Source organism: Melitaea cinxia, chromosome 9 (assembly GCF_905220565.1).
Source record: "Melitaea cinxia chromosome 9, ilMelCinx1.1, whole genome shotgun sequence".
In the NCBI taxonomy this organism is placed as follows: domain Eukaryota; kingdom Metazoa; phylum Arthropoda; class Insecta; order Lepidoptera; family Nymphalidae; genus Melitaea; species Melitaea cinxia.
The window spans coordinates 6,266,852-6,290,418 of NC_059402.1; the positions used below are offsets into that span (position 1 = coordinate 6,266,852).

Genomic DNA, 23,567 nt, shown 5'->3' on the forward strand with positions numbered 1-23,567 from the left:
TGGACATGATAAATTCATTATTTGTAGCAGTTAGGTGACACAAACTGTTTATTGAGTGTGACGCTCTTTAATAGTACGCATAAAACATTTAGAAGCTAGAGGTCCACAAGTCTGTGAGGAGAATACATAATTAATTTCATACATAGTCTGACAATACTCATATGAGAAAGTGTTTTGATTAAAATAGAAAACTCCTTCTCACTTCTACAACAAAGACTATACTATCTTATTTATATATTATCAAAAAAAAACTAGAATATATATATATATATATATATATATATATATATATATATATATATATATATATATATATATATATATATATATATATATATATATATATATATATATATATATATATATATATAGATAGATACTCTTTATTGTACACAACAACAATCAACACAATAACATATCACAAATAAAAATAAAATAAAAATAAAACAGTGTACAAAGGCGGTCTTATCGCTAGAGTAGCGATCATATATATATATATATATATATATATATATATATGTATCTATATATATACATATATATATATGTATATATATATATATATACATATATATATATGTAAATATATATAATTAAATCAATCAAACATTTTTATATATAATATTTTATATTTAAATGACACATTACTATGTAATATATATTAAGTAAATTAAGGAATATAAGGTTTTCAGCGATAATAATTGTAAGCAAGGTAGACATGATTTCTAAATTACGTTATCACTTCATAATGCACTTCTTCTTGACATACAAGTTATAACTAAATAATTTATACACTTGACTTGACTTGTAAAATATTAGAATTCAATATATTTAAACTAAAGAAATCTTATTGCAATTTTTGAATATGATCATTAATAATGATCATTAATTAATATTTTTTGTCCTTATCAAACCCGCATAAGGTATGAATATATGTGAGTACACAAACAGTCTCTTATAGGACTGTTCTTTAATAGACCACGGTGGAATCGCCTGTAAGATAAGCAAACTTACTTGTTTGCTATCAGACGTTTTATCGTCATTCGTGTCAGTCCCTGAGGGCGGCGCCGCTCTACTTCCTTGGGAAGTTTTATGTTTCTCGACATCAGACAGTAGTGTCTCCAAATACTCTACGTAAAATTCCTCCTTCTCTAATTCTTCCCTAAGGATAGCCACTTTCTGTTTATGTTTAGCCAAATTAGCCCTGACATCTTCCTCCCAAGCGGCTGGCAAGGCGCTCTCCGGAAAACGTTGCACCCACACACGCTGAAAATCCCCGAAGACACTCATCTCTCACAAAACGATTTCATGACAATTATATGTTACAGTAATATTCAAATTCAATCACAGTAACTCTAGTCGTAAAAATGTATCACAAAATCTGTCATTGCAAAAGCCACAGATTAGTTTAAATCAAAAGCAATTTTTATGTTTTTTTTTTGTTATTTTGACATAATTATAGAATCAATAGAATGTCAAAGGAATAAATATATAAGGCTTGTAATCATGTAATGTTTTCATTCTAATAAACAAATAATATGTACCAATACAAATTGAACAAACAACAGAACACTTTGATCAAAATTATTCTTTTATTAATCGACTTCAAAAAAGGAGGAGGTTGCTCAATTCGACCGTATATATTCTAATATATAAAATTCTCGTGTCGCGGTATTTGTAGTTAAACTCCTCCAAAACGGCTTGACCGATTCTCATAAAATTTTGTGTGCATGTTGAGTAGATCTGAGAATCGAACAACGTCTATTTTCCATCCCCCTAAATGCTAAGGGTAGTCCACCCCTATTTTTTTTAATTTTTAGATATTTTAGTTATTTTTTATTTTATTAGGCGTTGAAAAATACATACAACCCTAAATTTTCACTCTTCTACCACCAACCCCTATTTTTAAATAGTTTTTAGCGGCAAGACAAAGTTTGCCAAGTCAGCTAGTATATATATACATATATATATATTATGTATGTTCGGAGATAACTTCGTCGTTTATCAACTAATTTTGATAATTCTTTTTACGTTAGAAAAGAGATATACCTGGCGTGGTACCATGATAAGAAAACCAGGATCTCATGATGGGATCCTAGAGAAATCGAGGGAAACCCTCGAAAATCCGCATACCTTTTTAATGGGTTTACCGATTTTGATGATTTTTAATTTAATCGAAAGCCGCTGTTTATGATATGGTCATATTTAAATTTCATCGAGATCTGATTACAACTTTTGGAGTAATCTTTGATAATACAATCATTTGCCGATATAAGTTACGTGTGCGAAATGGGAACTAGTACTGGTATATCCTCATACGGCGGAAGCGTAAATCAAGCTAGGATGGCGTATAGCGTTCTATAAACTGCGTAAGAAACTATGCATCGTGTATTTACCGTTAATGTATCCTTATCATTTTTACTTTTTTATAGATTTGTGTCTGTTTTATGACACGTGTTACGGTAAGCTGTACCCGCTATATTTATGTAAATTAAATAAAATTACTAAAAATACACTTAAATGATCGTAAGATAAACACGTAAATACAAATTAAATTTAAGAGCACTACATAGTCTTTCAAACTAGCTTATTGAATTTTAAACTAAGAATCATTTTTTTTTTCTTCGAAAGTAGGTTATTTTTACTCTAAAGAACGAAATCTAAATGATATATAATATAATGGAGATTGCAAGTACTTCTTAAAATACATTTCAATCGTATAGCTCACGGAAGTTTAATGTGCAAAACTGTAGGAAATTCAAAACTTAATATGTGTTGTGCTTATTCCTACATGATATTGTGGTGTATATGGACACCGTCACTTTGATACTTTAAAAAATCATGTTGTAATATTGTATTTTAGTTTTTATTATCTTTGTTATCTTTATGTTTTGTTTGTAATATATTTGTATTGCACAATAAAGTATATATATTTTTTTTATGATAAACTGCAACTTACAATAATAGCAAAATAGTACGGATGATTTCACCAAATGTTAAACTTTAATCGTAGGTTGTTAAAGACATGTAATGTAGCTGTAGAAAAAGTTTAAATGTTACACAAATAAATTAATTCGTTACACAAATTATTAAACGCTCAAAAACTAAATTTTTTGTTTAATATTTAATCTGTATATTAATATGTGAAGCAGAAACTTTATACCCATTTTTACGAAAATTGCATAGACGAAGGAGTATGAAATTTCGTACACGTATAGTTTATATAGAGAAGGAGTGCAGAATGCTAATATATTTTTTTTTAATTATGCATAAAAATATTAAACAGAACAGGATAGGAAGAAACAAAATAATATATTTTATGATGAAAAGGAAAAAAAAAAAAAAAAACATACTTATATAATCTATTAAATGTCTATATTATTAAGAAATATATAATCCAATACAATTTTATATATATCATATTTTCTAGGAGACAATAAACAATTTATAGATGTAGGAAAAGGAATATTATACTCAATCAGGGACTCCAGGAAACGGGAGCGGTTGAAAAGTGGACAGGAGAATAAAAGATGATTAATATGCGCCATTTCATAACCACAAAAACAGGACAGACTGGAAATAATTTTAAATCTAGCCAGATGGTGTGGAGAACAAGTGTGACCAAGCCTTAGTCTCGATATTATGCTACAGCCTTTTCTATTAAAATCCATATTATAAAGCCATGGTTTTATCAAAATTTCAGATTGTAGACTATAATAATGCGTTCCTTTTTGCCTATCACTATGATCATAGGACACTTGCCACGACTTATCCATACAAAGTTTGGGCAAAGTTAGAAAAAAATCGAGGTAGGAAATTTTTTTATGGAAAAAGGTCACCACTTATTGTAGCTTCTCTAGCTAGAGTATCTGCTCTGACATTCCCCTCTATTCCACAATGGCTAGGGATCCAGCAAGCGTTATTAAGAGACCTTTCCACGAATATTATAATCTTTTGTTGATTGTCAAAGTCTGAAGTCAAATCGATTTTTTTTAAAAAGGTACTTTAATTTCATAATTTTTTGTTTTTTGTTTAATTTCAATTTTTAGTTAATAATGGTCGAATTTCAACCACTGGACGACTAGTTAGTATAATTACATTTACTTCAATGAATTACATGATATTTTTCAAAGTTCTTATAATAAATTAATTAGCTCTGGTTGAGCTATTATGGATCGTTGTTTAGTTAAACTGAATATAATTATAAATTCATCATCATCATCATCATTTCAGCCTATTGCAGTCCACTGCTGGACATAGGCCTCCACAAGTTTGCGCCAAAAATGCGTGAACTCATGTGTGTTGCCCATAGTCACCACGCTGGGCAGGCGGGTTGGTGACCGCAGGGCTGGCTTTTTCGCACCGAAGACGCTGCTGCCCGTCTTCGGCTGTGTCTTTCAAAGCCAGCGGTTAGATAGTTATCCCGCCATCGGTCGGCTTCTTAAGTTCTAAGGTGCTAGTGGAACCTTATTATCCCTTAGTCGTCTCTTACGACACCCACGGGAAGAGAGGGGGTGGCAATATTCTTTGGTGCCGTAGCCACACGGCACGTACGTAGTGAAATTTTAATCAAATAAGTAAAAAAAAATAAGAAAAAAAAGTCATTGATTTATTCATTTAAATACAAATGTAGTGCAATAACTTCACACAGATTTTAAAATTTTGAAGTGAAACTTCTTTAGGCGCATTAAGGGTAATTTTTTTACGGATCAAACGCGTCACGGCGTCACGAATTTTTAAGCGTACATACCACGTTGAATACACCTGTTCCGATCCGATCATCAAAGTTAAGCAACGTCGGTCAGTACTTGGATGGGTGGTGATCGCTAGGGAACACCGCGCGACGTTTGTTTTTTGTTTTTTTTTTCAATTCTTTATTTTTTATTTGTTTTTTTTATTTTTTTGTCAAAGAAGTTTCACTTCTGACATGTATACTTTGTGCGCACGCATTTTTTTTTTGTGAATTTACAATTATAATTTTAAAGATCAAAATTTACCTGTAAAATATTTTATTTAGAAAGTTTTTAAGATTTTTTTAATCTTAAAAAAAATAATTATAAGTATCAAAATCGTCATAGTGTCGTATGTCGTTACTCGTTACACTTTGATAAAATATTTTTTGGGAAAATAAATATTTGCAGCAGGTAACAATTTTTGACATTGACATTATTTAGTTATCGAGTATTGACTATTGAGTGGGTCTTGAATAAATTACAAAAAAATTAAGTCTTTGTACAGGACTACAGGCTACAGGTTGTATCCAGTAGTTTCTGACTGTAAGTCTAGACTTGTATAATAGGTCCAAATGAAGTATTGATTTTTAAAATGGATAAAAATTACATTAAAAACGTACTAGAAGGATTAAATTCCTCGTCATCTAGACGTATTCAAGATAGTCTTTTAAACATTAAATCTAAAATAATAATAAATGATAAAGGAATTAAATTATTTCGTGATTGTGGAGGCTTAAACTACCTATTGCCCCATTTGCGTAAGCCCAATGAAAGTATACTAGATATAACACTAAGTATATTAGGAAACTTGTGTTTGGAAGAAAAAAGTAATGTTTTGGTGAGTACTAATTACTATTTATTCTTTATAAATTGATTTATGATATTAAGTCTATTTTTTATAAATTGATTTATGATATGTTTATTCTTTATAAATTGATTATTGATTTATGAATTGTATTTTAACTTTGAATATGATTTAGTTAATGATTTAGAAACTTACCATAAAAAAATACTATTATAGTTACAATATTACGGTTTTTAGTATTAGAATACATATTTGGATATTAAATTGTTTTTTTTTTTTTAATTTATTGATTTAATAATTATGCTATCTATATAGTTACATACTGTTTTAATACTATGTAGAGTAGATAAAAATAAATTAATTTGTTTGTATTATAAAAATGAACTAGTCCGTGGTAATAAGTTATTGTACTTAATATTTTTTATAAATTATAATCTATGCTAATTTTAGTCTTATAGACTTTTAATGTATAATTCTAAGTTTATTCTAGTAGATATACTTTTTACAAAATAGAAATATTGAAATTCAATTACAGTGAATTTCCAATTAACTATTTATTTATCTTTTTGTTATAATTTGATCAATACAATGTCTTTCGAAACAAGTGTCCTTCTGTTTAGGGACATATGGAATACTATACATGTAGGAATACCATAGCTGTAGTTACTTATAAATAAAAAAATGGAAAAGTGGGAAATTACAGGTTATTACTAAGACTTAAATGTAAAAGTTCTTTTTAATTTTTTGTAATAACATAGGTAGTTTGAGTATAAGCTTAGTTGCTGAGTCACTTGAGTTTCATAGTGAAGTCCGTTATTTATATCATCTGTACCTATGCCTTTATCACATTTTTTTAAAAATATGCCATTTTAAAATTACTTATTAATGAGCTTTAATTTCTTACTTTTTCTTTTTTTTTCATTTATAATTTTGGCTATGGTATGGCTACATGTATCTGTATGAAAGTAAAATCTAACAAATTATGAAAAGTCGTAGAACAAATGTTGTTTCTTATGATATTAGCTATCTTGTCCTGCAAGGATGCTGGTGTTTTACTAGTAACCCTGTATAAACAGAAAGATACCTGTTTCGAAACATGTCATCTATTAATGATTAAAATTATGTTTAGAAAATGTTACATATTTTGATAAATTATTTGTGATTCTGCATTGCGAATTTCTTTGCTTTTTCACTTTATAAAAAGTAGATATAATATCTGATGTGGTATATTCATATGCATAGCCAGTTACGTACAACATAATTAAGTTCCAATGAACATGGTACAACCACTCAAAACAAAATCCCGAAAGATAATGACATTAATTATAATTAATTATTAATGTGATATTTAGGTAACATTCATAGTATAGTGTAGAAGTAAAAGAAATTTTTTAATTTATTAGCTTTGTCGATGTAAAACATCATGACATGATTCATTATATCACTAACCATAATAATATGTCAAACAAACGTGACTGACTCAGAGTCAGAATAGAACCGCATATTAACACAAATTAAACCTAACAGCATATATAAAAAAAAATCTTAATTAGTTTATATTTTATAAGTTGATGTTTTATTTATTTTTTTTACTCGTTTTTATTAAACATTATAATCCTAGTTATTCATTATCAAATTTCGAAAAAGAACGATGAAACACGAGAGCTATGTATAACATAAAAAAAAGGATAAACAAAAATATACGTATAGATACATCTCGTTGTTACATTGTTCTCGACGATCGTCTGTACATAATAAAGAGCTATACATAAACACGAATGCGCCGCTGCATTGCTTACTGCGCTACCGATCGATCTTGCAACGCGCCTGTATTGATTGGATGCAAATTTGTTTTAGATTGGAAAATTAAATAGTTACGGGCCGCTGGTAACGATATTGAACACGGTATGTCGAGATAGTATCCTCGGAAGGACATCTCGCGTTATTGGTAATTTAGCACATAACCAAAACAATGCAGAAAATTTACATTGCCATGGAGCTGTCAAGGCATTAGTTACCCTTATCGAGAATAGAGATAAGAACACGTCATATGCTACACTTTCGATGGCTGTGAGAGCCATTCGGTAAATACCACGCCATTACATCGTAACATCTTAATTAAATACGTTTTATTTATTTAAGCATATATGAGGCTGTTAATGAGGAATTTTAAAGTATTATAAAATAGTGTAATAGGCTTTATTTGAAAGCTAGCTCATCCCGTATCGTCAGCTTTAATAGCATGCAATACCTAAATTATTATCATTAACACTAATTTTTATTATTTATTGTTTCCAGTCATAAAAGCATTTTTCTTATAAGTAATTCACTTTACAAATACGATGACAATAGCTCTTTTAACCAATATTAACAGCCTCAATCAAGAATTCCCGTGTTACAATTGTTTGTAACGATGACTTCTTGCATCTAAAAACTATTTGCTTAATATAATTTAATGCCCTTAAAAATTGTAAATCGTCTTACAATTTCGTAAATACCGCTTGATTATTTCTTTCTTCTATTGCAACCCGTCAAATTGTTAACAAGTACCCATCAAAGTTGAAAAATTATGAAATTTTAAATACCTAACTAAGATCGATCGATCGTTGCTAGGATACGTCCTCTTCCCACGCCCGGCTCCTAGGTCATGAAAAGTCTAATAATAACACAATAGAGTTTAATATTTTCTTTCTCTGGAGTCAGTCCATAATTTTACGGTTTGCAATGAAATGATAAAATAAATATTTATACTAAAAAGGTAAAAATACGTTAAACAATAATTTCAAAGCAAATATTTAGATTGCCTTATCTGTATGTACTACATTAGTCCAGGTACTTTACATCAACAATATTATCGTAATATATAAATATGATAATTTGTTTAAAAAAAAACTATCGTTTCACATTTTTTAGACAATTATGGATGATAAAAGAAAAAAGAAATGAAATGTTAAACCTGAATGCAGTACGATGTGTATCAGTTCTACTCACGACAGAGTGCGAAAGCATCGGTATAATAAAATCTACTAATGTAGATAAAGAAATTCAGGAACCTAAAAAAAGTCAAGAGGAACTTATAAACGCTATACTGAAATGCTTAGGATATTTTACTACATATCCCGTATCTAGTTGTGCTGAACAGGTAACGTACCACACGTTATATATACATATTATAATTTTCAAATACCTATATGAATACATTATATTCATATAGGTATTTGAAAATTATAATATGTATAAATAACGAGCGAGCAACTTTTTTCTTTCAGATCCAAGGTTATGGTAGCGGATATCAATGTCTTGTGGCCCTAACAAAGACCCATGAATCAATAGCTCTTAAATGCTTAATGAATCTATGCTACCTCTCTACATGCCGACCTTTGTTAGGTATAGCTGGTCTAGTCGAATGTTTAGTGAGCATACTTCAAAAACACTCAGGTACTATTTTTTTTTTGCCCTGTTCTAATTACCAAATCTTTATAGTATACAATATTTGAATATAAAAATAATATTTTGTTTTAAATTTTCAGACGTGTCGTGTTGGCCCGAAGGTGCGGCGAAGGCTCTCGCACAACTGAGCGGGGAATCCGTAAATCGATCACGTTTACGTCGCTGTGGAGGCTTACCCTTACTTGTTGCAGCCGCAAGAGATCACCCACACGCTATGCACGCACTCCTGCAATATGTTTTTGATGATACATGTAAGATGATATTTTACTCTTAAGGGAAATCGTACATTTTTTAAAGATTTACAAACTAGTATAAAGGTACTGAGCCGTATGTATGACTTAGGAAAAATCCAACTCCACTTAAATCTTTCCAGTTTCTTATATCTTACTAGCGACCCGCTCCGGCTTCGCACGGGTATAAAATATAATTATAGCCTATGTCATTCGTTGAAAAAATGATTCAAATCGATCCAGTAGTTTTGATTTATTCATTACTGGCCCGTGGCCCGCACGCGTTAACTTTAGAGTAAAAGCCGGCCGGAACCGCCGCAAACGCTACGTACCGCAATTTTTAAATATGTAATATCTTCGAAAATATTCATTTAAATCATATGCTGGTAAGGGGCCATATAGATCTGTATTAAATCAACAATGTATATAAGGTATTTAATTGGATAAGGATTAATGCTGTATTGGTTAAAATCGCTTTAAAAATTAGCCATTATTTGTCGTAAAAAGTAAATGACAAAAAAAAATATGTTATTGTGGGATATCCATAAGAGATAGACATATACCATAGCGGAGTTTTCTGTAGGCCTTTTCAATGTGTACAATACTTAGTACATTATTTTGATCAATCTCGTAGGGTTCAGACTGCGTTTGTAATGTAAGCGGAAAAAAATGTAATTATTTACGACATCACATTAGAAACCTCAAAAATAACAGTATTTCTTCAGTATTTAATGGATGTTATTATACATATAAACCTTCTTCTTCAATCACTCTATCTATTTAAAAAAACCGCATCAAAATCCATTGCGTAGTTTTTTAAGATTTAAGCATACATACGGACAGAGAAAGCGACTTTGTTTTATAATATGTAGTGATTTCTACGCGGATTTTTGCCAGCTCAAAATTGCGTATCAAAGTATTACACGCCTTAAGAAGCACAGGCGTTTGCTGTTTAACTAAGATAAAGAATCTGCGCCTTTCTCCATTATGCAGTAAAATAACTAACTTCTAATCGAGGTGGTAATAATTTGGTCACAAACTACATAATTTGCCCTGACCTAAATTAATTTTTCCTAAGATGTACTACTTAGTGAGCAATAATTCACGTAAGTCATCATCACGTAAATCATCATCAATTTGAGCTAAAATCTTAAGTAAGTAGTAAGATTAACATTCAACAATCTTTTCAGCTTTCCAAATACTGATTCACGAAGGTCTCGTCGGTCTGCTCACTGATAAACTTAAAGAATATATTTTAACAATGGAATATGACCATAATCTTGAAAGTGTGGAACCTGGAAGTTCTACTGAACCATTTAGACGCAAGCAGAGACCAAAAACAGAACCGAGTTCCGTATATGATATGGCTTTACAAAATTTAACTACAAATAATCTAGGTGCAGGTTTATTTACGAGACGAAAAAGTCTTTTACTATCGGAAACTGGAGACGATTTAAAGGTTGTGATTGAAAGAGATAACATGATTGTTGGATTCGTTGACGCCATCGACAGCGATGGTTCCGAGGACAGTGATAGTGAAGAAGAAGAGTCGCCTCCACCGCCCCCGTCGCGTAAAAAAGGACTTAAAAGAGGGCGGTCAAAAAGTCCGAAAATGGTTAAAAAGGTAAGTCAATAACTTTTTTATCGCAAACAATTGATACCATTTTATTTTTATTTTTTATTTAACTCACATTTTATAATTTTTTCCCCAGAAATCCCATTTAATAAAAATGGCTAGCAAGGACTGGTCAGCAGGGGTATACTGGGAACCAAAGAGTCCCGAATGGCCATCTCTTTATCAATCGTTTCCTACAGACATGAGTCCCAATCGAGACAAAGGTCATATGTCTCCAATATCAGATGGAAATTTTTCTGACTTTAGTCCTGAACACAGAGGATCTTCTAATAAACGCAATCGATGGGATTGGAGCCCTGATTCTGGAGCAAGTGGTGGGGAAGGAAGTTCAACATCTCCGAACCATTCCAACTATCAGTGGAGTCCTAGTAGCTCCGGTCCATCCTCTCCGTACAGCACAAATGATGGTTCACATAATTATTTCTAATTATTTATTTGGTGTTATCTTATACTTTTGATGTGAGTCCACTAATGCGTCATAATTTGCGTCTTTAGAAAGTTCGGATTCGGAGATATCTGGACGTTATTCGCCGGTCTGCAGTGATTCAGAAAGTGATTCAGAGAATGAAGAAAAGAAGACCGTTAGCAATTTAAAATCTTCACAAGTTGCTCAAGATTTAGATGAACTTATGGACGACGAAAGTAATGATGAGGAGCCCCCTTCAGATGGTGAGATTCAAAATTTTAGCACGGTATAAGAGGAAATTATCACACGATTTTATTAAATCTTTTCAGAAACTTGTGAAATAAAAACATTTATTTTTAGATGTATGCAAAATAGATATAAACTCAAAGACATCAGAAATTGCCTGCGTGATGGTGCTGCTATTTCGTGTGTCCCACGGAACATGCACAACTTGCGGTAGCATTCGCGATGACCCTGTTCCTAACCAACCCATGGATTTGCTCACTGGCAGGGAATGCCTAAACGGGTTGCTTGATTATGTGGAGAGGTGTAAGCGACCAATGGGCCGAGCTGCACGAATACTTGCTAGAGTTCTAAGGTGATGTAGTTATGTATTATTGCAATAACACTTTTAGTTAATATAACATAACCATTATTTACATTTTTATGGATTACTTATCATATTGCTTGTTTTTTTCTAACATTTTTCAAAATACTAAATAATAAATTTCTAAATTGAATAATCTACAATAAATATGTAATTTTATTTCATTTAACAGCAATGACCTATGCCTAATGAGTATACTGAGGCAAAGGCTAGCCCTAAGGTTACACTATATGTCTGTAAACTCAAAGCACCCACCCACTCAATGCACGCAATGCAAACAAGTAAGTGTAAAATTGCAAAATTTTGTGATCTCGTTATGCTATGTAACTGGAAATTTTATTATTTTTCAGATTATGAGGTTGAGCTCAAAATTGTTGTCTCAATTGACATTGATAGCCGAATCGAGTTTTGGTATTGGTAAAATCAGTTACCATTTGTTGAAAGGGAGCTCATCCATGAAGCAAACACTTTCTTTGACGCTACCTTACGTTGTCAGGTATGAATTCAAATGTATGTTGTAGTAAAAATGAATTGTATTTTACTAACAGTCATGTATTTTTAATTTCTAGGACTGAAAAATCTCTGAAAAAATATTTGATAGATTGCAATGGTTTGAATTTATTGTTTAACATCATTGCGGAATCCAAAGAAGATATTCAAGACTGTGTAACAGCTTTAGTAAAGCTTGCAAACAATGTTCACATTAAGGATCCTAAACTTTTGGAAAACAGATACAAAGGTAAGGTTCAGGTGAATTATGATCCAATTCTTGATAATTTATCACCAGAAGATATAGTTATCTTTCAGTTAGATGACTCAACAACCGTAAGGGCCAATAAACTATTTTTGTGTCAGCATTCTGATGTCTTTAGTGCTATGTTAATGGGAAGATTCAAAGAATCTGGTGAGAAGTTGGTACGTCTTAAGAACGTATCAAAACTTGCGTTAGAATATTTAATAACTCTTCTTCAATGTGGATTAAACAATCCCAAATGTGAAATTGAAATTTTCCCATTGGCTGAAAGTTTAGAAACAAATTTGGAGGTGTTGCTATTGGCTGACAGGTTTTTGTTTGAAAAGTTGAAGGAATTGTTAAGTAGCGCTATATTACAATTTAAATTGGCACCTAACACTGCAGATAGAATCTATATTTGGTCATTGAGTGAAGGTATGGGATTTTTATGTGTCGAAGCTGTAGCATATTTATTAACAGGGCGAATGTCAGAACAAGAAAGACTTAAATCATTTCAAAACATTCTTAATCTACAATTCAAAGATCAGTGGTTGGAGGACATTAAGTCAATGATTGTAAGGCAATTGGTAAAGTAAATGACAAGACAAATGTGTTGCAATTATTTACAGTTACATGACAAAACTAATTTACGTATTAAATAGGATTGAAGAAGACAAACTAAATACTTAAATTATTGGTGTACATATATCCTATATTACATTTTAAACATAATATATGAAATATATTCTCGGATTCTTGCCTTTATCAACAAAGTAGATTATTCTGGATTTCTTTTATCAGACTAAGAATTAAGTAGTTATTTGAATACTGTGTAAAAAAAATATTAAAATCATAACCATGAATGTATTGTCTCAATGTCAAGAGTGTCTCAATGTTATTAATTAAAAACATGTCTACATAGTAGTAGTGTTACAGAGTATACGTCTACAATATAACTATTAAAGGGTGTCTTAACAAAACTACAGTAAAAGCCAAACAAAATTGATGTAAAAATTTCGAAAAAGTATTTAAAACTTTTTTAACAAGTGTTTTGATTCATTGAATTTGATATTTGGTAAGTTTAGGCACCCTTAAAAACATTCCATAATCTTGATGTATTCAAATCATATTTGTCTATATTATATATTTGAAATTATGTGTATTAATGTGAAATCAATGGGGTAAACAATAATAATAAATGTGTTACTGTATTATCTCTGTATTCAATAAATCATAATGAAATAAAGATGAAATACAACATACAAATCTTTTATATTAATCTTTTTTCCTTTATTTGTTTTTATTTTAGTTTTGATCAACCTTCATAGTAAAAAACAGTTCTATAGGTTTATCTGGTACTAACACTTGTGAAGTGATACAATTTATCTTATTCTTATTCACACATTCAAAATTAAAGTTTTTCACAATCTGGAAATCAAACAAATATATGTTAATACAATCTTTTGACTTTAATTATATATTCAAAAGAAAAGACAAAATTAAGAGTAGCAGCATCAGGAGCAAGATTAAGGTCCAGGACATAACTTTGAAAATAAGAAGACAAAAGTGGAAATGGGCAGGCCACATGATCAGGGGAAAAGATAAATAGACTAAAATAATCATGCAATGGTACCCAAGAGATGGAAAGAGGAAGAGGGGTATACCATAAAGGAGGTGGGACAATGATATTAGACAGGTTGCAGGAATAACATGGGGCGGGGTGGCCTTGGAAAGGCTAGAATGGAGAAGATTGGAGGAGGCCTTTGGGAAACGGACACACAATAACTTTTTTGTTAAATTCAGCTAGTATATTATATATTTTCAGCAAGTATATTTTAAGTTTGCATAGGAATAATCTTATGTATGTATAGGAAAAACATATGTATTTACCTGATTAACTATTTCTGTTAATTGTATCATAGCCATCTTTTTTCCTATACAAGAGCGTGCTCCCATAGCAAAAGGTAGAGATGCTGAAGGGTTATGATTGATTAAACTTGCCGCCCGTTGGTCATTTTTATCCCAACGATATGGTAAAAATAAATTTGGTTCAGAAAAATTATCGTCATTCCGCCCCGAAGTATAAATTGAAGCTATGATAGGTGTCTGTAATATGAACAAAAATCCATTTGTTATTAAATAACTTTAATTATAAAGATTTCTTTGGAATTAATTTTGTTATTGTTCTATTTATTTCTTGCTTTATATGGCTATAAGGTTGCTCAAGTTCACTAGGAGCCTCAGGAATTTTCAGTTTTCTTCTTAAAGATGGTGACAAAAGAATTAAATTTTGAGCAAAACCAAATAGACTTGAAGTAGTCCAATATAGACACAAGCATGATGGAACACATGCTGCTACTGGTATCATAGCCAAGGAAAACACTCTAAAAACATTTGTGAATATGTTATACATTTTAGACGGTTCTCTCAATTTAGACATTCTCTGTACTTCAATAATAGCAATATTGGATAACCCAAATGTCAGTGGCAATATAAGGGAATGATCACATTCAGTCAAGTTCGGAATCCAACCAAAGCCACCAGTTTGTAATTCCATAAATGTTATCATTGCAGATGGGATGGGAGGGTGCATATTTACAATGTTTCTAAGAGCAAAAGACATGCACACCCATATCGGTATTTGGAACCAAATAACCATAGTAGCTTTTAATGGGTGACAATTATCTCTTTCTATTAACTTCTTCCACTGTTTTTTCAGTGATTTTCTATATAATGTCATTGCCTGTTTGTCACTTAAATTATACATTTTTTTGGCAATAGCTGTCTCCTTTTTAAGTTCATTACTCAAATCCTTTAGTTCCAAGCCAATGTTTTCTACTTTAGCAAGAATGTAATTTTGATAAACTGAAAGTGGTAATGTCATGAGGGATCGAACAAGTATGGTAGTGGTGATAATTGTTGCCGACCAAGTGAAACCTGTCGCATCGTGAAAGTGAAGTAATCCATCTTGTAAAAAGTTTACCAAACTGCTATTTGATATACTGGTGTAGGTTTGTTCTTGCCACTTAATAATACCTTCTACTGAAAAACTTCTTTTAATAGTATAACACGGTAAAGTTTTATTCAGAAATGAATGATTTTGATGTGAACAGTCGTATTTCCTGTCTAAACTTAAACTGTAAGCACTATAAGCACGATAGTTCTGTAAAGTAGTAATAAAACTTTGGCGTGTAGTAAAACTTTGTATGATTTTGTAAAAACTCATGTTTCTATAAGGCTTAACACTAATAATTAATAAATTACATTACAATTGACAACGAGTAATGACTGTCACTATTAGAGACAGAAAATGTCATGTTGAATATTGATGTTGCCAACTGAAACATAAGAATCTCGCTTTTGATACTTACGAAATAATAATGTTACTTTTTTTAAATAACAAATTAATGACTTGTCTACCGCGGAGTTGAATTCAACCCCAGATTATTTATCTATGCATATGTCACAATCTCAGAAATTTTATACTCTGTAGTCTCCCACGGGGTTGAATTCACATCACAAATTTTGCCTCCGCAGTTCACCGCGGGTTTGAATTCAACCCCAGATGACTAACTCGTTTTGAAACCATATATGACAAAAATCGAGCTTAATATAGTTTACAGTCGTATTTTGATACAGTTAGTACGAAATTATTATATACTTTATTGCCCTCAAAAAAATAGATATAAAACATAAAATAATAGAAAGGTTTATGGCAAAGGTGGACTTATCTCTGAAAGAGATTTCTTCCAGTCAACCCATGGTCATGAGTAAGTGTTTCATATAGCGAGGCAAACAGTGCAAGAAGTATTCATTAAGAAAAAATAAAAGAAAATAAATATAAAAAAAAACGAATATAATATAATAAGAATTTAACTTAAATTTTGTATTACATTTCGGTATGTCTATCTTAGCTGTAATGCCAGGGCGCCTGGAACGAGTAGGAGAGGGCAGTAGGTGAAATCGGGATCGAAGATACGATGGAGCATTTAGATCATGATGATATTAAAGAGAGTGGAAAGGATGTGCATATCACGCCGAAGACGAATGGGAAGCCATTTTAACTGAGCACGAAATTGAGAGATGCGATCAAATTTTCGCAGGCCAAAAATGAATCTTATGGCAAGATTTTGGAGACGCTCTAACTTTGTAAGTAGCTCCTCAGTCACATCCAGATAGCATACATCAGCATAATCAAGGATAGGCAGTAGAGGAGTTTGCGCAAGCATAATTTTGGTTTGGAAAGGAAGAAAATATTGGAGACGCTTGAGAGAGTGAAATGTGTAGTGTATTCTTCTGCTGACCTCGCTGACATGAGCTGACCATGACAAATTGCAATCCATAATGAGCCCTAAATTTCTAAGTTTATCACAGTAAGGAATTGGGACCCCAGAGCACGAGATTTTAGGAACCAATTCCCAGTCAAGTCTGCTTCTCAATCGACTACTTCCAATAATTATAACTTGTGATTTAGCAGGATTGACCACCAGACCAAAAGACCTGGCCCAGTCCTGAACTGCGACAAGGTCACTATTTAAATTTTCAACAGCCTCATGCAACTCAGTCAACTGGAAGTGTCTGTATATTTGTAAGTCATCTGCATACAAATGGAAGGGAGAAGTGATAACACGAGAAACATTGTTAATGAACACAGAAAATAGCAATGGAGATAAGATGCCACCTTGTGGAACACCAGCAGTAAGTTCCATCCAATCTGACGTGTTGCCGTTGAAAGTAACGCACTGCTGACGTCCAGAAAGATAGAAATGAAACCAGTCAATAACTGCAGGTGAAATGTTAACCGCACGCAGAGTACCAAGAAGAATGTCGTAATCAACTGAGTTAAAAGCACTGCTAAAGTCTAGCAGGATCATGGCAGTGAACTTGGTTTGATCCATTGCACACCGCACATCCTCCGCCACATTCAGCAATGCTCCAACAGTGCTGTGGGAGGGACGGAAACCGGATTGATAAGGAGATATAAAATTGTAAGAGGAGAGATGAGTATAAATTTGACTATGAACAACGGATTCTAGGACTTTGGAGAGTATGGGAAGAATGGATATAGGTCGAAATTGAGAAGGGATTTCTTCCATAGCGATGGAAAGACATTGCATGTAAGTGAAAAATTTATTATGTGAGTGATTACAGGTGCAATGTCCTCCAACAGCGGAAGAATCATGTCGAGGCTGAGGCTATCGTTACCAATTGCTTTAGTTGATATAGAACGTACATGCTTCTTAATATCCTCTTGCGATACTGTTTCAAATGAAAAACTAGGTAGGTCAGGTGAGACAAAAGTGGATAAAAAAGAAAGCGTTGCAGCCCTAGTATTAGAATCCACAGTTACAAGTGAAGTAATAAAATGTGTGTTCAGAGAATTTAGATTCACGGAACTTTGACAGGTTACCGTGGATTTGCCCACCCCTAGCGACCTAAAGAATCTCCAAACTTGGGATTGGCAGAGACCCTGAATTGACAAGTGGATGAAACGGCGCTTAGCGTCCCTACACATTCTATCGCAGATGTTACGTAGTTTTTTGTATATGTTTAAGTTTTCTTGGGTTGGATTTTGTTTTAGCTGTGTCGCGCTTTGCCATTGTTCTTTTAATTACAGGTTTTAGACAGGGAGCGGGAGCATGTTTGATTCGCACAGGTTTTACAGGTGCGTGTGTATCATAAAGTTTAATCACTTCAGCAGTAAATGAGACGACCATTTCATCGATGTTGTCCGCCGCGAGGACAGTTGACCAGTCTGTGTTCCTAATATCCTCTCTCAAGCGTTTTACGTCCACATGCTTAAAGTCACGCTGAAAAAGAACTTTACCTCTAACCCTAGGTGGGCGTACTTTGTAGGCAAGAAAAATGAGGTCATGATGTGAAAATGAAGCTGTCATTTGCCCATGAGAGATCGCAAGGTTAGGGTTAGAGACAAAGATAAGGTCAATAAGTGAAGGTCTACAGTTGGGAAAGTAGTGCGTTGGAGAGGGGAAAGGAATGGTATACAGATCGAATGATGACAGGATGGAATTTAAAGTATGAGCCCTCACATCCTGTTTAAGTAGGCATGTGTTTAGATCACCCATGCAAGTCACATGATCGACAGTGGGTACAAGTCTCTCTGGAATATCTTCCAGTTCGTTAAAATAATTTATTTTGCCGTTTGGGCAGTAAAGAACACCAAGTAATAATTTTTTTGTGACGGATTACCAGTTCTAAGAACAGATATTCAAGAGTACCAGTTACCTGAGGGCTAGAGTGGCAAACAACACTGGCGGGAATGTGGCTGCGTAGGTAAATGCCGACACCTCCACCTCCCCGATCAGCGCGATCATTTCGATATAACTGAAAACCAGGCAGAGAACAGCAAGTGGATGGGATTGAGGGTTTAAGCCAGGTTTCCGATACAAGGATACCGTCGATTGTGCCGGTGCTAAAGGATGTGAGAAGATCCGAGTAGTGAGCCAAAATGCTCTGCGCGTTGATATGCACAAAGGAGAGAGAGTTGAGGTTAACAGGAAGTACTTTTGACAATTTATTTTCGAGTAAGTCCGAATCAGATGAAGAAGAGTCAAAACTATTTTCGGCGAATTAGATAGAAATTTAGCAAGATTCATACTAATTTAGCAGATTATGCTCTATGTTTGGATCGAATTCTCTTATTATTTTTTACAAAAAAAATGTACACATATCATACACCGATGCAAAGTGTATTTTGTGTGCTTTATGAATATTTATAATTCTATTTGTCGAGGATACGTAAAATATGTATAGTTTGCTTTCAAAAAAAATATCCTACTTTCTCGCCCTCTTCGGATATGATTGCCCAAAAATATTGTTTTTAGTTTTATCGTTGCGTTGTGCATCTTCAATACTAATTTAAATTAGTTATTCTAAATGAACTATGAAGTACAAACCCTGTACCTACGGTAATTGCTTTACAAGGTAGAATCGAAATGTCGTGATTCGAGCGCTTGGTATCTAGGCCACCTATTTTCAATTATAAAAAAGAAACTTTATTGTATCACAATATATTTCTTTTGCTGTTAGACCTAGATAGATACTATTGGGAAACAGAATAAGTAGAATCAACGATAATTATATCATAATAATATTTTTTCGACATGTTTTTGCACCAAGACCACTCTTTCTCCCTTTCTCTGAAACAAGCGCGATTTTATAATTGATATAAGCACATGTACAATACTTTTTATACAGTATATTAAAACTTAGTTCATACTCTACGAAATAACGTAGAAACTTGTGAGTTATGAGCAAAAATTCTCAAGTACCGCGCGCTTATCGAATCATATTACGCGGGAGATGCGAGGTTAGTGCCGTGCGGACGGTGCGGTAGACTGAGTGCTGGGGTTGAATTCAACCCCGTGGGAGACTACGGGAGCTCACGCTCGGGGGAGTCCAGTTTACCAAAGGTTAATACATCAATAACACATTTATGTAGATTTCAATTACTGCTATTTAGAAGCTAATCAATTTTATATTTTAGAAATCGTTTATACCGGTCATTTTAATTTTCAAAACTGGTACGATTTCTGAGATTCTTCATAATTATGTTCTTTTTTCTCGAATAAATTTACATGTAACAGTTACGAACATAGCAACGCATTACCGTTTTTTTGTCAAATTATAAATATAACCGTAATTTTAATACATACCCCTTTATTGAGTTCATATTTTCCTAAAACTGTGTCTTGTGTTAAAATTCTTGTTAAAAATGGAGCAACAGGGTACATCCTCATCGCCTCTTTAACAACACACTTAACATATGTATCATCCTTTGAACGAATATTCTGTACAACTTCATCGTTTTTAGATAACAGCCAAAGAATCCATAAAGTTGTATATGCTGTCTGCAAATGAAATAAACATTAAAGTGTATATATCTGTAGTTGTAATTTTATTAAATATCTAAAAAATAATGAAAAATGCCTTTCAAATTTTATAACTATTCAAATAAATATTGAAATTATATCAAAGAATTTTTATTTGATATATATTGGATCAGAATTATTTATATTATCTATAGTACATAACAAATAACAACGTTGTACCTAATTCGTAATTTCAGGGATGCGCAATGTATGATTCAGTAATATTAGAGATAATATTTTAACTTTACGATGGACTAAAATCCATGTTAAACCCAATTTCAACTTTTAATTATAAGATATTAGAGATTATATTTGCTGTGTGGTTACAGCAGTAAGAATATAGTTACCCCTCTCTTCCCGTGGGTGTTGTAAGAGGGGACTAAGGGATAACACGGTTCCACTACCACCTTGAAACTTATAAAGCCAACCGATGGCGGGATAACCATCCTACAGCTGACTTTCAAATACACAGGCCGAAGACTGGCAGCGGCGTCTTCGGTGCGACAAAACCAGCCCTGCGGTCACCAACCCGCCTGCCCAGCGTGGCGACTATGGGCAAAACACATGAGTTCACTCCATTTTTGACGCGAACTTATGGAGGCTTATGTCCAGCAGTGGACTGTATTAGGCTGAAATGATGATGATGAGAGATTATATATTTCAAAAATATTATGGTTGCGACCCACACGGTATCACCAGCTGCTATAATAAAGTCAGCAATTATTCTAGTTATAATTTCCTCTTTCATGCCATCTTGAATCAATCGATTAACTAGTCCATTACTTTGGTTGCTATGTCTTATCATTTCATTGGCCATTTTCTTTGCTAAAAAAATAACGTAAATTAAATAACATACCTATATTTAAATATAGTGTAACTTTGAATAAAAGGAAAATCCTGTATATATGCAACATCTAAACAAATTTCTCTTCGGGAGAAAAGGATTGTCCCTATATAGATATGATAAGAATTGAAACTTAATTTGCTTCGCTGCATCACTATAGATTTGCAACGAATTTCCAATATTACGTTTTAATAACTACAATTATAACTGCAGATGATATCTACATTATGAATTCCATATATGAGATTTATGAGAGTTTTCCATAGGGTGCGTGTTTTTTAAGATCTCAATGCAAATGGTCACAACCACGGTCTTAAACACAGATTGTGCAACTATAATAGTGGGATACGTCGGCTTAATGGTTGCGCTTTTTATTTTCAATTTACGGCCGCCAGTGGCATGAAGATCGATGGGTGTGCTGTGCAACGAAGACAGATAACTAATCACAATGAACGTTACTCATCACATCAGCCTATTGCAGTCCACTGCTGGACATAGGCCTCCACAAGTTTGCGCCAAAAATGGCGAGAACTCCACTGTGTTGCTCATAGTCACCACGCTTGGCAGGGGGGTTGGTGACCGCAAGACTGGCTTTGTCGCGCCGAAGACGCTGCTGCCCGTCTTCATCAGCCTGTGTATTTCAAAGCCAGCAGTTGGATGGTTATCCCGCGGTCGGTCGGCTTTTTAAGTTCCAAGGTGGTAGTAGAACTGTGTTATCACATAAGTCGCCTCTTACGACACCCACGGGAAGAGAGGGGTGGCTATATTTCTTACTATCGTAACCACACAGTGGGAAATGTCACTCAATGTAACCAATTAGAATGAAGATTGAAGCGTCACTCAACCGGTGCACTGCGCACCCTACCACGTGACCGCACACATCGATAGCAGTGACGTACAGAGGCGTTGACACAAACGAAAAGTTGTGACACTATCGTACCAATCTTTCACCATTGAAATTGGGCTTATAGTTGCATGACCTGTATGTAAGACCGTGGTCACTACACTCCAACATGATAAACACGCATAGACCGGAAATCAAAGTGTGTTCAACCCTGCCACCACTGTCGTTACTTACTACTTATTACAAACGTAAAAAGCAAATCTATAAATTTACTTAGGGGATAGAGAATATCGTTGTATGTTTGTCGCAAAATTAACTTAATGTATTTTTAATAAATTTCTAGCGAAAATTTTACCTAGATCGAACAATGATATTCTAGAATCGTACTAAAGTCTATTAATAACAGTTCAAATATGTTATGAAACTCGGATTTACCTAAGTGACTTCATATTGTAACCAAAAGTAGATAGGTATTAGCTTGTTTTGTAATTGCGAAAATAAACAATTAAAATAAAATAATATATAATAAAGGTTACCTAAATACAGAGATAACTCAACAGATTCCTTAAAATCTCTCCAAGCTTTTAAATTAAAACGATGACACCACTCAACTGGCCATGCATACAGTCTTGTTGTCGTTTCAAAAATTTTTTTTACGGAAGTCGCAAATAATGATAATAGTTCTTCGTATTGTCGACTACGTGAAAGACTGTTAGTACCCAATAATACACTAATAATAACTGAAAATAAAATAAGTTTATTTATTTATTTTTAAATTTTAACTCAATTACAGAAAATTAAAATAGACGAACCATTTGTAGAAAGATGATATAATTCAGTTTCCATATCCTTAAAGAGATAACCGTTGCTTAATATCCTGTTTCTAATTGTTTTTACAAACCCTTCTACAGTGTTTCGAATTGGAGGTCTAATCCAGTCGTCAGTATTCTCTCTTAATAAATGTTTATTCACAATTCGCCGACTTAATAACCATTCTTCGCCATTCATAAAGAATAGACCCCTGTGCGATCCATGAATTTTCTCATAAACTGTCCACGGTTCAGGTAATAAATGAATCGGATATTTACCTTCGAGGTTCATAAAAAGCGATTTTATCAACACGGGATCACTTATAAAAACGAGTTCTGCGCTACCGACAAGGCGTTCTGCATATATGGGGCCTAATTGTTTGTGGCGATTATCAATGAACTCGTGCAATCTAAATGCAATATATTTATGATTTATCACTTATTTTATGAACACACAATAATTGGTTAAAAGATTAAAACTCTTACTTTTTTCCACTGCCTCCAAGTATAAGATCTAACTTTGTGCCGATAATTGGCAATGGCTTTGGATGCGACATATCGGCAATGGTTAAAGGTAA

The 23,567-nt window shown here is 33.1% G+C and overlaps 3 protein-coding genes across 3 annotated transcripts in view; 1 reads left to right on the forward strand and 2 right to left on the reverse strand.

Annotated features, from left to right (window-relative positions):
- Positions 1 to 1,392, reverse strand: part of LOC123656680 (active breakpoint cluster region-related protein) — a 29,278-nt gene extending 27,886 nt beyond the window's left edge. The window contains exon 1 of the mRNA XM_045592338.1: positions 1,015 to 1,392. Coding sequence (XP_045448294.1) covers positions 1,015 to 1,290 — 276 coding nt within the window. The 5' untranslated portion in view covers positions 1,291 to 1,392. The remainder of the gene's footprint in view (positions 1 to 1,014) is intronic.
- A 3,756-nt stretch (positions 1,393 to 5,148) lies between these two features.
- LOC123656237 (armadillo repeat-containing protein 5) lies at positions 5,149 to 13,860 on the forward strand. Its single transcript, XM_045591936.1, has 12 exons — positions 5,149 to 5,571; positions 7,396 to 7,622; positions 8,452 to 8,680; positions 8,808 to 8,976; positions 9,069 to 9,239; positions 10,409 to 10,842; positions 10,931 to 11,261; positions 11,350 to 11,523; positions 11,621 to 11,858; positions 12,040 to 12,148; positions 12,218 to 12,363; positions 12,437 to 13,860. The coding sequence occupies exons 1-12, from the start codon at positions 5,326 to 5,328 to the stop codon at positions 13,194 to 13,196; spliced, it is 3,234 nt and encodes a 1,077-aa protein (XP_045447892.1). The 5' UTR covers positions 5,149 to 5,325; the 3' UTR covers positions 13,197 to 13,860.
- On the reverse strand, positions 13,804 to 23,567 carry LOC123656238 (cytochrome P450 315a1, mitochondrial). Its single transcript, XM_045591937.1, has 7 exons — positions 23,476 to 23,567; positions 22,993 to 23,399; positions 22,717 to 22,920; positions 21,181 to 21,317; positions 20,277 to 20,471; positions 14,491 to 14,706; positions 13,804 to 14,028 (listed from the first exon to the last, which is right to left on the reverse strand). The coding sequence occupies exons 1-7, from the start codon at positions 23,544 to 23,546 to the stop codon at positions 13,906 to 13,908; spliced, it is 1,353 nt and encodes a 450-aa protein (XP_045447893.1). The 5' UTR covers positions 23,547 to 23,567; the 3' UTR covers positions 13,804 to 13,905.

What these genes read in the sequence shown, in the direction of transcription:
- LOC123656237 (XM_045591936.1), top strand. Translation starts at nt 5,326, where the DNA reads ATGGATAAAAATTACATTAAAAACGTACTAGAAGGATTAAATTCCTCG. An exon ending in AAGAAAAAAGTAATGTTTTG is followed by an intron (nt 5,572 to 7,395) that starts GTGAGTACTAAT and finishes AATTTGTTTTAG; the next exon opens with ATTGGAAAATTAAATAGTTA. An exon ending in ACGCTACCTTACGTTGTCAG is followed by an intron (nt 12,364 to 12,436) that starts GTATGAATTCAA and finishes TTTAATTTCTAG; the next exon opens with GACTGAAAAATCTCTGAAAA.
- LOC123656238 (XM_045591937.1), bottom strand. Translation starts at nt 23,546, where the DNA reads ATGTCGCATCCAAAGCCATTGCCAATTATCGGCACAAAGTTAGATCTT. An exon ending in CTTGGAGGCAGTGGAAAAAA is followed by an intron (nt 23,400 to 23,475) that starts GTAAGAGTTTTA and finishes TATTGCATTTAG; the next exon opens with ATTGCACGAGTTCATTGATA. An exon ending in TTATAGCAGCTGGTGATACC is followed by an intron (nt 20,472 to 21,180) that starts GTGTGGGTCGCA and finishes TTTCATTTGCAG; the next exon opens with ACAGCATATACAACTTTATG.